The sequence below is a fragment of the Dermacentor variabilis genome, chromosome 8 (assembly GCF_050947875.1).
Source record: "Dermacentor variabilis isolate Ectoservices chromosome 8, ASM5094787v1, whole genome shotgun sequence".
NCBI lineage: Eukaryota > Metazoa > Arthropoda > Arachnida > Ixodida > Ixodidae > Dermacentor > Dermacentor variabilis.
In genome coordinates, this window is record NC_134575.1 from 66,385,930 (window position 1) to 66,402,213 (window position 16,284).

Here is a 16,284-nt window from a genome sequence, read left to right on the forward strand (position 1 = left end):
CTTCTCGCCCTCAACTGCGAGAGTATAAAGACAGCTGCCCCCGGACGCCAACAGGAGGGCTCCGATTTCTTCTGTTGAGTAAAGTGCTCTCCCGTCTCTCTACTTCGGTCAACCTGACCGCCAACTCTTTGCGATGTTAAAATAAACAAGTTGTTTTGTTGTTACCAGTCGACTCATGCTTTGCCGGGACCTTCGGATGCTTCCAGTTGTACCCCAGGCCGCCAGGCCAACGCTACCCTTGGGGCTTGCGACCCAGGTACAACCACGGGCGTCAGCGCCGAGTTCCCAACCGATCGTACCAGCGGTGCGATCCAAAACATCTGATGCCATCGGTGGGATCAAAATAGGGGAAATACTGAAAATCTTGCTTCGACTTTCAGTGCGTCGCCTTCAGGCGAAACTGCCAATTTTTTATGGTTTCTCCTTCCATCCGACTCAGCCTATTTCTCCGTGTCGCGCACGTATGTAGCATATGATGATGATGATGCGTAGTTGAGGACTAGCATCATCATGTTTGTCGTCTTGGTCACGTGCTCTCGCTCACCGCCGAAGAAGACAACGGTCAGCGCAAGATGGACACAAAAAAGCATGGACGGGTTGATTTTCGGCAAAATAAGGGCTCAACATCGGCGTCATCGTCAAAGAGCGCGACTGAAGGTGAGCGAACGCTTTATATCTATACGTAGCATTCGCGTTGGAAAAAAAAAGGGCACAAGAATTTAAGTCGTCGACGAAAGAAGGCAAGCAATAACACAAGCGCTTCGACACAAGGGCAGGGCAGTTGTTCCTTGCGCCATTGTTGCGCTTTTTTCCCACAATTAATTCCTACCGACTCTCTCAGCTTTAAGCTGAAGCAAGCAGCTTTCTATTTACTGCAATGTGTTGTAATTGTTGCTATGCATCTGTCGCTTGCTACTGAGTGTTACAGGTGATAGAGAGTTTTGGAATAGGGGCCACAAACGTTTGGGGCCACGAAGAAATAGCGTCGAAGCCACTGCGCATGCGCGAGACGCAATCTGCGTTTGGGTTTTGCGTCGGGCACGCTATTTCACTGACTTAGCGGGAGCCCCAAACGCTGCTCCAAAAACTTTTGCGTCAAATAACATGGCGCAACCATTGAAGCAACGGCTCTAACCTATAGCAGCAAACTGGTTCGATTCGTGGTAACGCGTGAAGTTCGCAAGCTAGGAGAAGTGACTGCGGTTATCGTTTTCACTCAACTAGCATGTGTTAAGAAGATTGATTAGACGCCACTGATTCCGAATTGGATTGTCGATTTCATAGCTCGTAGGCCTAACACGACTTGGCTGATGAGGGCACATAAAGTTGGTTACTCAAAACTAAGCGCAATTAATTGCTTGACGCTAATAGAAGAACCTCTAAATTGTAATTAAACGCGGATGCCCGAAAATCAAGATTACTCTTGTTATCATAAAATGGTATATTTTAATGAAATATTTATAATACCTTTTCTTTGACGCCGTAATGGCGCTGCAAGCCCAAGACGATATCCGCAAACGCAAAGCCCTATTCTAAAACTGTTCACTCCTGCGTACCCCAACGCTAACAGCCGCAAAGCTCTTTGAGGCCACAAACATTTTGGAGATCCTTTTCTACAACTTCGTAATACCAGCGCTATGAGACGCGCAACAAGACCAAGGTAAGGACAAGTGTCACCTGAGAGCGTTGCCCAGCAGGTGGCACATGTCGGCTTAAACATAGGCGCACACAGAATGAAAATACATGACCTTCCAACACAGTCTATTTACAAGGGCTACTTTAAAGGCCAGTTACACTGGCGGGTTTGTATGACAATGATCAGTCGGTAACAGAGAGATGCGACCAGGGCACACAAGCGGCGGCGTTTAGAAGATGTTGAGTCGTACCAGTTAAATATAAGGGCATGCTCCGTCAAGTGGTTCATTGATGTGCCAATAAACTTCGCTTTCACGTGTCGTTGCTTATCGCCTTATAAGGAGCGTTCAAAATGACGAATGAGACTAAAAATTGGTTGAGTGGAAGTTTGACTAATTCAGTCTTGCTTAAAGAGCATTTATAGGGCTGCATTATTCTTGTTATGGTGGCTGTGGTGGTAATAGGAAAAGGGGCGTTCTATTAGTTGGCTGACGCGACAATCGGTGGTATACCGGTAGCATGCTATGGTTATTGCTTTATTGCGTTAAGTATAAAACAATTAGCTCGAGAACAAGTTCTCCTAGGTGCAGAACGGGCGGCGGCAAAGTGGCCAAGGCAATGAGAAGTACAGTGATGACGAAAGGTTGGGGGCATTTTGACACTTTATACTTGCCTCCCCCCCCCCCGCTTCCCCCCTTTGGTACAGGACCAACGCTTCAAATGCCACCCATGGCGTCGCAAAAGCATGACTGCATAGGCTTAGCTGAATTTCACTTTCGCCGCATATACTCGTATTTGACTGTATGAAGCGCCGGTCCACTTTAGTGACGTTACGGCTCGAAGAGCAATTAAGATTTGCGTTATCTGAGCGGTCTATAGAGGAACGCGCAAGGAATCGTCCGTTGCAGTTATCTAACCACTTTGTGTCTACGATCAAGCGCACTGCTTTTAATGCTTACGTGAAAAAAAAAACATTTTTGGCGACTCGCAGGCAGTGAGGCGACCGCCCCGACTGTGTCGCTGAGGAGTTCAGGGTCTGACACTTCCCGGTGAGACACATTTCCTTAGTATTTAAATGCGTCAATATTAGGAGCGTCAAAGCGGGGAAAAGTGTATGTGTGTTAAATGTGGGAAGCCGGTCACATGGTAGAGGTACATGTACACATATATAGTGCAACTCACAGTGGTATGCTACGGATCAACTGTCAGTTGCGCTTTGCAACGTAATGAATGTTGTTCAAGTCACGGATCCGAGACCTCAGAGATGTGCAACGTAATGCTGACGCATTTCTCTCGAATTTAAGGCTAAATCGCAACAGATTTTATTTACAATTATATACCGGGTGACTTCTTCAGTGGAAATTGACTGATAAAAAAATCTCCTATGGCAGACACTATTCTATTGCGCCAGCTGGATTGATGGAAAAATTGAATATTACTCGCATACAAGTCGCAGTGTGTTGCTAGCGACTTAACAAAGTTCCACTTGGCATCGCAGTTATTAACTTTACGACTCATGTCCCCAATATGGAATTGAAGCCGAAAAGTAATTAAGTCAGTACCGTAGTAAGGTGTCACGCGCACTTAAGTCCTGTACCCTTTGGTGTTTCTGGGATGCAGGAAAACCAATCATCGTTATAAATAAATAGAAATAAATACATAAAATGTAGCATACAAGTCAACAGAAACTATGCACTTAGAACTATTTTCGAGAAGTACGTCCCCAAAATATGTGGAGAATACCATCGACGTTCCAGTTAGCGCTTATCAGAAATGCATTTTTTTTCCAGAGATGTAACAGGGTGTAGAAACCGGAGGAAACGTGGGGTCAGAAAATTATGAGTCATGATAATTTTTTTTTGTCTGTACACTTAATAATTTCCTTGTATGCCGGTTCCGGTAGAACGAGAAGAAAGGGGGTTAGCCGAGGGGCCTGATTTTGATTGATCATATCATGAGAAGTCAAGAAACAAAGGCACCAAGGAAAACATAGGAGAAATTACTTGTACTGCCTAATTGAATTAAAGAAATGATAAATTAATAGCAATGAAAGTGGATGAAAAAACTTGCCCCAGGTGGGGAACGATTCCACGTCCTCGCATCACGCGTTCGATGCTCGAGAATGCATGCCGGTATAGAAATGCATTCGGTTCATACCTCTCTGTATTCGTGGTTCCTTCTGTGTCCTGTGTTGCGCTTTTACTCTGCTCTATCCTAAAATGTGTCAACCAGCCCGACTAAGCACTCTGTTTCCCGCTTCCACGACGAAATATCGCGTGGCAGACTATCATTATTCAACCACCATCACCTTTCACTGTCATGACAGGGCGTTAAATTAGATTAAATTATGGGGGTTAACATGCCAAAACCACTTTCTGATTATGAGGCGCGCCGTAGTGGAAAACTCCGAAAATTTCAACCACCTGGGGTTCTTTAACGTGCACCTAAATGTAAGTACACGGGTGTTTTTGCATTTCGCCCCCATCGAAATGCGGCCGCCGTGGCCGGGATTCGATCCCGCGACCTCGCGCTCAGCAGCCCAACACCATAGCCACTAAGCAACCACGGCGGGTGTGACAGGGCGTTACGAGTGCGTCTAGGTGGCTTGTCGGGCTGAGAGTTGCATGTCTCGCTTATATGAACGATAGCTGGTCAATATGGTGGAGTTAGCGTGACGGTCGAGTTCGTCGCGTTGTCGCGGAGGCGATAGACTGGGTCGGGTCGAGTCTGCAACGAAGGACCGGGCGCCCTGTTCGAGCGCTCTACCTCGCCTTGACGCAGGCTGGAGTGGCGATGCTGGCTCGACCAAAGCCCCAACGAGTTGACGTAGTTGCTGTCGATCAGGTCGAAACGTCTTGGCCCGGCTCGTGACTCGATTCGCTCGGGTCGGTTTTATGTAATAGAAGGGAACTAATGTATTGCTGGCGACGTCAGCACGCGTTTATGCAGCATGCATCCGCCAGTATATACATGCCTTCTTTGCTATAGTCTCGTGTAATGCGCGTTCTTTAGCTGTGACTGTTATGCGTATCAGCGTGTATACGTATACGTGCTTGTATCTTTCCCAGAGGCCAGACGTCGCACGATGACAAGTGGACGGTGATCTTGGGGATCATGGTCATCATCATGGTCACCGTGTGTGCCTCGTACCTGGCCTGGGCCGTTCTCGTCGGTGCGTTTTCGAATACTGTTCACTGAGAGGGTGTATATTTCTAGCCGGGATGAAATCATGACACGCAGGTGTATTCAGTCCTTCCGATTTTCCAAGAACGATTTTCTAAGATGGTAGAGCGCGGTCTGATACATCCAAGGCCCTAAGACAACCCCTCTCGTTCATAGGATTTGGAAAAAAAAATCTAAATGGCTGGTTTCATTCCAAGCAGTGACAATTGCAATTTGAGGAGAGCGGAAGGAGTGCTCGGGAACACTTAAGCGAAACTTCATTAAATAAACTTATAATAAGCTTAGCAAAACGGATCCCGAGGGCTGCACTACGGCGTTTCTCCTAGCCCAACTTTTTACTTGAGACGTTGGAGTCAATCAATCAATCAATCAATCAATCAATCAATCAATCAATCAATCAATCAATCAATCAATCAATCAATCAATCAATCAATCAATCAATCAATCAATCAATCAATCAATCAATCAGCTTGCTTTGCACGCTTGAGCTCGCATTGGAAAGAAGTGTAATCCTAGTATTGCGCGTGCACTCTGCTCGCGCCATAGTTGATGGGAAGTAAACAAACCTTACAAAAAAGAGACAGGAAATTAATTTCGTCTTGCATCTTTAAGAAATTGTACGGGTATCAAACTACATCGCGCTGCGTATGCGGATTTTCAAAGTATTCTTTTCTGTTGTTTTTTTTACCAGCGTCCTTAGAGAACAGAGATGTGAGTTAGTGTCAGAAAATGTTCAGGCAACTGCCACTATACGAGGGTGTCAAATCTGAGTAGTTATGCGATGATCGGCAATGGATTCTGCAACAGTCGAATGGACGCTTGAGAGACATATAAGTTAAACAACATTAGTCGGTTATACACAGCAGCAATTGTCGTGAATAGGCAGGTTTTATCGTGAGCAGAGGTTTATTACGACGGACAGAACGTAAAAGCGAGAAACAAGTCGGGACACTTTGCAACCTCTCCCTTGGTATTATCCTCACCAGTTCCTCGTGACGTTATAGATGTTGGTAGCGTGAGCAGAGATCACTTATTAACTGATTGAGAACTGCGCTAGACTACAAAGTGAGCGGAAACTCAACCTTACTGTTTTCGGTTGCCTTCTCGTGCACAAAGGCGCTCAAATGCGTTAATTGGATACCGTGAAACCTGGGTTTTAATTTGTTCTGTCACTGAATTTGTTTTTGTGGAAAAACTATGCAGGTGGTACTTTGAAAACTTAGACTAACCTTCCAAAAGGCTCATCCTTACGGAGTGCCCGTAATTACACCACAGGGCACACAAGTTCATTGGATGCCTCATTAGTGCTTTGATTGGTTGGTTGATTGACGGAAGTGACATTAACGTCCCAAAAGCAATAGTAGGGCTCTGGGAAACGCCGTAGTCTAGGGGCTTGGCGCAATGTTGATTGCCGGTGGTTCCTTGACGAGCCACTGAGACCAAGTACACGAGCGTTTTTGTACTCTGCCTCCACTGAAATGTAGTCACCGCGGTCGGTAACCGAACCCGCGCCCTCGTGTCTCAGCAGCTGGATAATAATGCCACTGAGGCAAGGCTGCAGTTTACTCGCGTTTTGCTGCATGCGGCGCTTACAGGGAAGCTCACTGCACATTTGATAGAACGTTGCATGCTTTGAACCATTCTTACGTCTTGAAAAGTATGCATTTTGCTAAGACCTGCAATGAAACCTTGCCCTGGCGGCTCGAAGTTGCTATGATGTTGCGCTGGTGAACACGAGATCACGGGTTCAATTCCCGCGGTAGCAGCGACCGCATTTTGATAAATACAAAAAAAAATATCCTGTGCTTATGTTTTGGTGCGCTGTAAAGAACCTAAAGTGGTCAAAATGAATCCGGGGTCTTTCACTACGGCGTCCCTCATTGTCCAATGAGCAGCCTCGCAGGATGTTAAATCCCACTATTTAACAACAACAACGCGTGAGGGCCTTATGAGGAATTCTGCGAGCATATAGTCAAGAAATTCGAGTTCGCCTGCCCATACGAAAATGTGTGGTTACGTTCAACTGACAGTTTGTTTCCCGGACGAAGGGAAAGGAAACGGAGTTGTTTCCTTTGTATTTTCTCCATGGCGAAAAATCAGTCCCCGATACGACGTTTCCTTTGTGTTTGCATACTTTGTATAGACATTTGCATAGACGTCGTGTGTCCATCCTTCGTATAGGCTCTGCGTTTCCAACTTTTCTGTATTGTCTCCGCGGCTCTGTGGTCACATCGCTTTTAACGCGAGGCCTTTCGCCTTTGCAGAAAAGGAGGCCAACCTGCCCCCATTTCCTTCTTGGACTCCCGACAACGATACAGCTGGTGAGCAGCGCGTGCAAATTGCCGGCGACAGCTGCACGTGTAACGCTTTCAAGCACTTTCACAAATAATTTGGATCAAAGGTCTTAACTATAACTAACTAACTTAACTATAACACACACACGTTAAACTTCGCGTGTAGACCGCCCATTGCGTTCCATCAAAGCCTAAGTATACCTAAGCGCCACCTTTAGTTTCTGAAGACACCGCAAAGCATTCTACGTGTTTTAAATGTGGGAAGAAACGGGTTGGGAGAAAACGAATTGTGAGTAATTATCTAGAAAGCTCGTAATTAACCTACGAACATTAAACTTTAGCCATATATAGACAGCCTCCGGACACGCCCACTTTTCCTTCTCAACGTTAGCTCGGTGGGCTGTATTCAGTTATCCTTGAAACCAGAACGCATTGCGTATAATGACAGTATACAGATCTCGAACGATGCATGAATAACTTGCTAAAATGTCTGCAATTTACTTATTGATTTTCAACTTTGATCGAGCGTCGCCCGTAACATTTCCACACTCCCTAACCAATCTGAATATGGGTGCCAAGTTTAGTTCTTTCAGAATATTGCATGGTCAAACAAACTATGCACTTAAGGATCTAGCTCGCTCTTGGTCTAGTTTGTGCATGGTATACAGAACGGAAACAAGGTATACTTACGTACATTCTACATATATTCTGCACAACTCGAACGGGAGAGAAAACGCTCATTTAGAAGCAATCTGCTAAGCCCTTGACCTCCCCACTTTAAACTTTCAATGCAGGTTACCCATACCGCAACATTTTTTTCAATACGAAATTACTCCCCCATTTTGTTCGTTCGGGACACCGGGTTAACTTTCTACGCTTTCCTTATGCTGCCCATAAAGAGAGAGAATGCGAGTAATTAGCCATTTTTATTTATTCCATAATTGAGCCGCACAGTTCGACCTTTGCCCGAACGTCACCTCTGACGTTACTCCCGTTCCCACCAGATTTAAGCTCGGCGCATTAATTTAGTTCTGCCAGGACGCATAATGTATACAAGCGCTTCTGTAGTTGCCCTGCGCATGCGTGACTATATACAGCGTGAGACTGTGCGTGTGACTACTTTGTTTCTATGTCACGCAGAGGGTGCGTCGAACCGGTCAGGCACCGACGAGTTTGTGACTACACCATCTGAGGCTGTGCGAAGTAAGTTGTCAGCTAGGCAGAGGTAATGTGCTTCATTACCACATTTCTCTGTTACAGGCTTCGTTCCGAAGAAGGACGCATGTCGGGTTTTGTCCGTATACTACATAGCATGTCTTTACCATCCTACAGTTACTGATACTGGCTGCCATTTATTGAGCATGCACCGAGTTTACGTGGCTCTCAGTCTGCATATTTGCCGCTGTCGACCGGCAAGTTTACCAGGATGACTTAGGCTGGCTGCCGTGATTGCGTAACGATCTGTAAGCGGCCAGGTTGCTCGCCGTTGCTACTTGCTCCATTGCCGCGCGCACACACACACGCACCCCCGCACATATCTAAAGGCATACACACACACAGAGAGAGAGAGAGAGAGAGAGAGAGAGAGATACTGGGATCGACACCCTGCACCTCCACCAAAAACGATGGGGTGCGTTTACTTAAAGATGAGTTGATGAAATTGGAAACGGGGTTGCCGCGCCGACACCGAGCCGCTCCAAAGACAAGCGCACTTCGTCCACCCCTTCCTCCGTCCTTGCTGTCGCTCCAGCGTAACGCTATATATAAAATCATGACCATATAAAGCCTACAGACAATGAAGCCAAGGTAGTGCAACTAAAGGCGGAATCGCATGGCGCGATTTCAGGCGCGATTGACGCGCGGATGGTGGGACGCGCGCGTCATTTTGACGCGTGCCCAGCATGATCCGTCACGAAATCGCGCCACCGCGTGCTGCTGCTCGTAGTAGTAAAAAACGCGTCGCGCGGCGCGTCCACCAATCAGAGTTCAGCTAAGTCACGTGGCATTTGGTCACGTGGCATTTCGGTTCTTTTTTTGCCACCAGATGGCCCTGCTCTCTGCGCATCTCGACGGAACCTCCTTGGCGGATTTTTTTTTTCTCGGCAGAACTGGCGCGCGTGTCAAGGAAAACGTGTGCTACCGTGATTTCATTCGCGCATCGTGTTGGTTCGCGCATCGTGTTCACCTAAAATGAACAAATCAACCTTCAACGAGGCCCTAATAACTAAAGTGGAGAAGCGTCGCGTCTCATCGCTAATACTGGCAAGACAATTTGCTAATAATATTAGCAGTGTATGGTGCTCGCTCTCTTCTCAACCAGGCAGGCCGCACCCACATGTACCTCCTGACCCGCATTTTTTCTTGCTTCAGTATCAGCATCCCCCTTAATAGTAGCAATCGCCTTTTCTGCTCGGTAGTAAGCGGCCGACCCTCCTTTTAACGCGATAGCGTTAAGGAGCCCGTGTCGCAGAAAAGCCGGTGTCGTCGGCGTCGGCGTCCGCGGCGTTGGCCGTGAGCGATAAATCACGGCAGGCACTTCATAAATGATGATGATGACAAAATGTATTTATTAAAGGATGGATAAAAAGCAACTTCCAAGATGGGCTGGGTGGGAATCGAACCAGGGTCTCCGGAGTGTGAGATGGAGACGTTACCACTGAGCCACGAGTTTTTTTTTCTTTATTACTGACATGGCAACATACAAAACAAGACATTTTAACAGTACACAACAGTCACGACAAAATCTCTGCCGTTGGTTGGCGGTCACAGGACTAAAAACGCTTGAAGTTCGCTAGCTCAGTCATCACACTGAGCCATGTTGGTTTTTCTTTTTGAAAATTGTACAATTCCTTAATATGACAAATGCTTTCAATGAAGTATTCTCTAACAGGCCGGGCGTTTATTTCGGCATGTCTCACGGCCATTCTAGTTTTCCATAAACTATGCAAGGACACCAGCATGAACATGTCATAGGGTACTTTGTCTTCATTTAGAGTAGGCAGGAAACGAATCCCATATGGTGTAATCGGCAAGTCCTTCTTTAGCGTTCTCTGTAAGATGTCGCAATGGAACACAGCATCCCAGCAGTCAAGAAAAATGTGTTCTACTGTTTCGGGTTTCCGGCATAGTAAACAGTTGACGCTCCAAGGCACGGAAAGTCCTTTTTCATCTAGCCACGGTTTCACAGGTAAAGTATTGGTGTGGAGCTGGAAAAAGAAGGACCTTACCGACGGGCGTACTGGCATTCGTTTTACTCTCTTTAGTACGTCCTTTTCAGGTCCAATGCAGAACATCGAGCGATACAATGGCACCGGTAACATGATGTCTACCAGGTCCTTATATAAGCGCTTTCGTGGTACCCTACTTAAGTATTCCATGGAAAATCGAACCTTTAAGAGCTGAAAAGCTGAAAAACGTTAACCTTGCCCTAAAATACCAGAGCTACTTTAAGTATAATAACGAAGCATTCTTGCGGTTGTGCAACCTAATAGAACCAATAGATATATCGTATAACATTAGGGAAAGAAAGAGATGGCAGCTACCACTTTCCCGTACTAATTATGGATCAAATCGGCTATCCAGTCGCGTCCCATCCTTATTAAATAAACTTCATGAAAACGGTATAGAGATAACTGACACTACTAGGAAAACATTACGAGACTTCCTAATTCAAACTGAGTAATTATTTTTTTTAACGTTACTTTGGCTAGGGGAAGTCACTACTTGGCTCCTTTAAATTAGGTAGTTTTTCATTTTGATGGCATTTTCGCATACAGGATGTAACCTGCAAGAAATTTACCCACATCTTCATTTGCTATCTATGTTTCTGCATGTCAAGAAAACGTTCTATGATGAATTTTACAGCAGTTGAAAATAAATATGTATTTCTGTTATATAGTGTATATTCATATATGTCATTTGTACTGTATAATCTTGTATCACTGATTGTACATTTAGCCTCAAAAATTTTTCACTTATACGTTTGTGCATTGCACACACTAAAGTGTACAAACATTATTCTGTCCCCGTTGTCATAGATAGGGGCAAGAACCTTGTCAAGCTGCAAAAAAGCAGCTTTTAGTTCTTGTCCTAGTGTTCATTTTTGTAAATGAATGAATGCTAAATAAAGATTGATTGATTGATTGATTGATTGACTACCTCTTTTAAGAAACTACGCGCTCTGCCTTGACTGCACCGATGTGACGATACAATAAACTCAGGTATAGCTTCGCTCAGCCTTGTTTGAAACATAGTTAATAAAAATGGGTCATTTTGGTCCCGTAAGTAAACAAACCTCGACACAATCTGCCTAATGAACAAATGTGCCAGACCTAATCCTCCATTTTTAACCGAACGAAAGAGATTAGTGCGACTGGTGCGCTCCCAGCTTGAACCCCATACAAACACCGCGAGTACGCTGTGTAAACGTTGTATGTTAGCCCTTGACATGCACAACGCTTGGAGCACGTAAAAAATTTTGGCAACGGCAAACAGGTTGCACACTGTCGCACGCGCAAACATAGAGAAATTGTGGCCTCCCCATTTAAGCGTACATTCACGAACCCTTTCAGTTTCGGCATTCCAGTAATCAACGGCGTCACGGTAGTGCTCAAGCGGCACCCCTAGGTACTTTGCCGGCGTGACTGTCCAGCGGATATTTGCAAACCTACTCGGATGGTCTTCCCAGTTGCCGATCCATACCCCTAGGGATTTATCAAAGTTGATAGCGCTGCCTGTCATTCTGCAGTATGAGAGAGCATCTGCGACCGCGATTTCGATGCTTTCTTTATCCCGACAAAACAACGCGATGTCATCCGCGTATGCCAGCACTTTCACTTCCGGGGACTGCACTCTGAAACCCGATATTCTATTGTCATTCTTGATTTTCCTACAAAGCGGCTCTAGGTAAATTGCGAATAAAAGAGGCGACAAACCACACCCCTGGCGCACAGATGACCGGACGCTAAAGCTTTTGGTAACCTCCTTGTTTATAATGAGGCTGGCGGTACAGTCTTGATAGCACATCTTTACCCCATCTAAGATCAAATCCCCTACCTTTATGTGTTCTAGAATAATGAAAAGAATTTTATGGGCCACGCGGTCGAAAGCCTTCTGCATATCTAACTGTAACATGGCACAGTGTTCACCTAAGTCGTTACAGTATTCTGAAATGCTTCTGGCAATATGAATGTTTGTGTAGATGGACCTTCCTTTAATGCCGCATGTTTGATGCGACCCAACTATGCTGGTCACCACTCCCTGTAATCGCTTTCCGAGCACTCTTGTAAATATCTTATAGTCTACATTCATTAGTGATATCGGCCGGTAACCGTCGACAGCTAACAATTTTTCTGGGTCCTCTGATTTAGGTATCAGAACTACGTGCGATGTCCGAAAAGATGGAGGAACCTGTTTTTGCACATAGGCCTCCTTAAACAACCGTAACAGGATCTCACTGACATCACCTGTGAAGGCTTTATAAAAGGCCGCTCAGAGTCCATCAGGTCCCGGCGACTTGCCTACAACTATATCATCTATGGCTCCTTCCACTTCGGTGATGCTCAGAGGCCACTCCAGACGCTTTTGAATGTCTTCCTCTAATTGCGGCATGTTTGACAAAAAGTCCGTCTTGAATTCTTCTGTAACGTCTTTAACAATCCCGAATAATTTGCTATAGTGATCAAGAAACGCCTCTTCAATTTTTTGAGGTTGGCTCGTGATCTCGTTCTCGTATTGAATCATCCTGATTTCATTTCGCCTCGCGCATGCCTTTTCGTCAGATAAGGCTCGTTTGGTCGGTGTCTCACCTAGCCAAACCCTTTCAGCTCGTGCTCTTATAACCGCTCCTTTGTACTTCTCTTCTTCGATAAGCTCGAGCTGGCTTTTCAGTTCTTTTATTTCTTTTGTTCGGCTCCAAGGTCTCTCGCTTTCCACGGTGTACAAAAAATCAAGCTCACGTTGCATTTCAATTTCTTTTTTCCTTTTATTAAATTTCTCTTTAGTGGCTTCTTCTATAGCACTGATCTTGACTCCTTGTTTAAAGTTCTCCCATAATTCTAGCACGTTGCCATCTTCAGCCTCGGTCAAATGATCTAATTTTTCTTTCACGCTTTCACAAAAGTATTCGTTCATTAACAGCCCATCGTTAAACTTCCACAACTTCCAGTTAAATTTCGATTTTCTTTCTTTGGTACCTACACTAAAGGTTACAAGGCTGTGATCGCTGAACGAGACGTGTTTCACACTATAGCTGCCGCACATCGGAACAAGCTCCAGTGCGACATACCCTCTATCTAGCCTTGCGTGACTTTGCCCTTGAAAATGCGTGAATGCAGGCGTGCCGGTAGTACACAGGAAATGGCCGACGTCGTCCAGATTAGATTCTTGCACTAGTGTGTTTAAAAGTAAAGCACTTTTGTCACGCACTGGAAGGTTTTTCACTCGATCGGCCGCGAAACATACACAATTAAAAGCTCCTAGCAATACGACTTTCCTGTCACACTGTAAATGCTGATTTACTCTCTCAAAGAAAGGCACACGCTCATTTTCAATGTTGGGGGCGTAAACACATATCACGCGCCAACCTGCGCCCATAAAAGAAAAATCCACAAAAACCAGTCTTCCACTTTTACAAGAAAAGACCCCTTCTTCTCTAATTCCCAAGTTGTTTCTAATGAAGATAGCGCACCCCGCGGAAGTCCCGACAGCATGTGATACACAAACATTGTATCTATTGCGAAACTGCAGCACCACGCGATCCGTCTGTTCGTCACTTTCTATCTTTGTCTCCTGCACCGCTGCTATATCAACATCTGTTTCTAAGAAAAGCCTGCTAAGCCGGTATTGCCGCTTTCTGGCACAAAGACCGCGGACATTTATAGTAGCAAAACGAAGTGCAGTGTTTTGAGCCATTCTTATGTTTTATGAAGAACAAACGAACCGCATGGTACCCACCTCATGCGTCTGGGGCCAAAGCTGCCTTCACTTTTTGCACAAACCTTCCGTAGCTGCCATGGCAGCCTTAGGAAGGCACAGTTGATGTCCCTGTCATGGCGTTCCATCGTCCCTTGAGCTTGGCTTGATCACTAGGTTGACTAGAAGAGACGCCGCGAAGCACACGCTCTCGCGGCTACGTCGGCGGCGTCTCCGCCGCCCTCCGGTCCGGAGGTATGTTCGGACGCGGTCTCAGCGTTGACCGCCGAATGATCGCCGCCTTTGGCGGCGGGTCTTCCGAGATCCTTGCAGCCAGGGCCTCATGCTCGTCCAGCGTAGCGTCGTGGCCGCGCTTGGAGACTGAGGCTCCACTTGTTCCCTCGCTTATTTCCATGACGGCTGGCTCCTCAGGCGACTTCGACGGCGTTGAGGCCTCCTGCACTTTCACGACGCCGGTGGCGTCGCCAGCTGCGTCGGTCAGCTTTCGGCTTTCCTTGTTAACACTTGTGTCTTGGGGCACGTCGGGCGGGGTTAACGTTGCCGCATCAAGTACCTCGAGCTTCGGCGTTGCTTCGCTTGCGGCTTCTTCAGCGTCAGCCTCGTCCATGACGAGTTCCGCAGTGTCTTCTCCTCCAACCGGCCCCGCAACACTTGCGTGCGTCTTCACGCACTGAGATTCTTCGTGTCCAAAACGTCGGCAGTGCGTGCAGCGAGGAACTCGGCATTCTCGTCTGATATGGCCCTTACTGTGACACCGCAGGCACAGTGGCGCTCTTCCAGGCGCGACTAGAAGGGCCATGTCACCGGCTACGCGAAGCTGGTGTGGAAGGTCATCGACCTTAATGCCGTTAAGGAGCTTGAGGCGCACCAGGCGTGTCGTCGACCCCTTGTCTTGGATCCCTTGAACTCTCCACTTTTCCTTCGAGACCTCGGTCACCTTTCTGAACGGAGCAAGCGCTACACGCACATCATCGTCGGCCACATTGAAAAAAAGCCAATGAAGCTTCAAACGCACGTCCTGGTTTGCCGGATCAATGACCAAACAACGTTGGCCCTTCACCTTCATTTCGCCGCATTCCAAAGCTTTCTTCATCCCTTCCATGCTCTTGAACGTCACAGCCCATACGTGGCTCATCTGGTATGCCCCCAACGCTACCACTTCAGGGAGCAAACCAAGACGCGCCAACGTGTCCCGGAAATGTTCGACTCGGTAAGGCCTCGACCGGACATCCGCGTGCAAAAATAAAGTATTCAAAATACTACAACCTGATGGCAGAGTAGGCAAAACCACTTCGTATCCCTCGGTATCCATTCCGTCGATCCTGTCACCGCGGCCGCTGTTAGCCGCAACCACCGCTCCTTGGGAGCACATGAAACGCACGTCCTTCCACCTCTGTAGCCAAGACGCGTCCCTACTGAGCCACGAGTTCGATGCTTCGAAGTGGTACAAAAGCGCCTCTAGTGAACGCGGTGTTGCCTTAAAAACGAGCTGTTTCTAAGGCTCAGGCGTGCGTCGCTTGCTCAGGCGCACATTTCGTTGTCACGCCGAACGCTGCGTTGCTCGACGCTCACCGCGTCCGATGCGGGGCGCGTAGTCGCTGCGCCGTAGCCCATTGTCTTCCACCCCTTGGCGGGTCGACGGGAACGCTATAGCGTTCCACTCTTGAAGGCGAAGCTTAAGCGTCCTCCAATTTTTTATATGTGAAGTTGTAAACAAGCAGCGGCTTCTCAGCATGCGGAAGGTACATAGTCGCAGTTTCGCGCACAATATTGCTGCTTGAAATTAAGCTTGATAAACACACTTTGGAAAGAAATGTCGCTGTCTAATTACACTCAGGTTATATTTATTGTAGTGTTCTGTAAGTTTAAGGGCATATTATATATGCGGTAACAGAGACAATACATGTCGTTGAGAGTTATGTTGTCTGGCAACCCGGAAAACGCGGCGCGAAAGCGCCGCTCCTCTTTTTTGTACGGGTGCTCGCGCGTCGGCGGCAACGCGGGCGTTTGCCGCCCGTCGCGTTTTTCGCTCGCGAAAAACGCGCCATGCGGTTCTAGCGCGACACATTATTTTTCCGTCCCCGTTCCCCCCCCCCCCCCCCCCCCCTTTCCTTTTCTCCATTATTTTCTACATTTCACTTTCAACCACAGCTGATTTCCCAGATACTTTCCATGGTTTCATTGGCTGTTGGCTTTTATATGGTCAGTATTAACAAAAATACAGCCCCTCGGTTTCCAT

The 16,284-nt window shown here is 46.8% G+C and overlaps 3 protein-coding genes across 4 annotated transcripts in view; 1 reads left to right on the plus strand and 2 right to left on the minus strand.

Moving 5' to 3' along the window:
- The first annotated feature begins 362 nt into the window (after window positions 1–362).
- The window catches only part of LOC142590297 (uncharacterized), a 45,458-nt gene continuing 29,536 nt past the window's right edge, over window positions 363–16,284 (plus strand). The window contains exons 1-5 of one of the 2 annotated variants that reach the window (XM_075702307.1): window positions 363–657; window positions 2,627–2,684; window positions 4,704–4,807; window positions 7,083–7,139; window positions 8,253–8,315. In XM_075702307.1, coding sequence (XP_075558422.1) covers window positions 573–657; window positions 2,627–2,684; window positions 4,704–4,807; window positions 7,083–7,139; window positions 8,253–8,315 — 367 coding nt within the window. In that variant the 5' untranslated portion in view covers window positions 363–572. The remainder of the gene's footprint in view (window positions 658–2,626; window positions 2,685–4,703; window positions 4,808–7,082; window positions 7,140–8,252; window positions 8,316–16,284) is intronic. The other variant, XM_075702308.1, reaches the window with a different exon arrangement.
- On the minus strand, window positions 9,840–11,766 carry LOC142591072 (uncharacterized). The gene is made up of 2 exons (XM_075703438.1): window positions 11,264–11,766; window positions 9,840–10,521 (listed from the first exon to the last, which is right to left on the minus strand). Exons 1-2 carry the CDS (start codon window positions 11,631–11,633, stop codon window positions 9,884–9,886), a joined length of 1,008 nt encoding a protein of 335 aa, XP_075559553.1. The 5' UTR covers window positions 11,634–11,766; the 3' UTR covers window positions 9,840–9,883.
- On the minus strand, window positions 14,242–15,417 carry LOC142590749 (uncharacterized). The gene has a single exon (XM_075703176.1). The coding sequence runs from the start codon at window positions 15,415–15,417 to the stop codon at window positions 14,242–14,244; it is 1,176 nt and encodes a 391-aa protein (XP_075559291.1).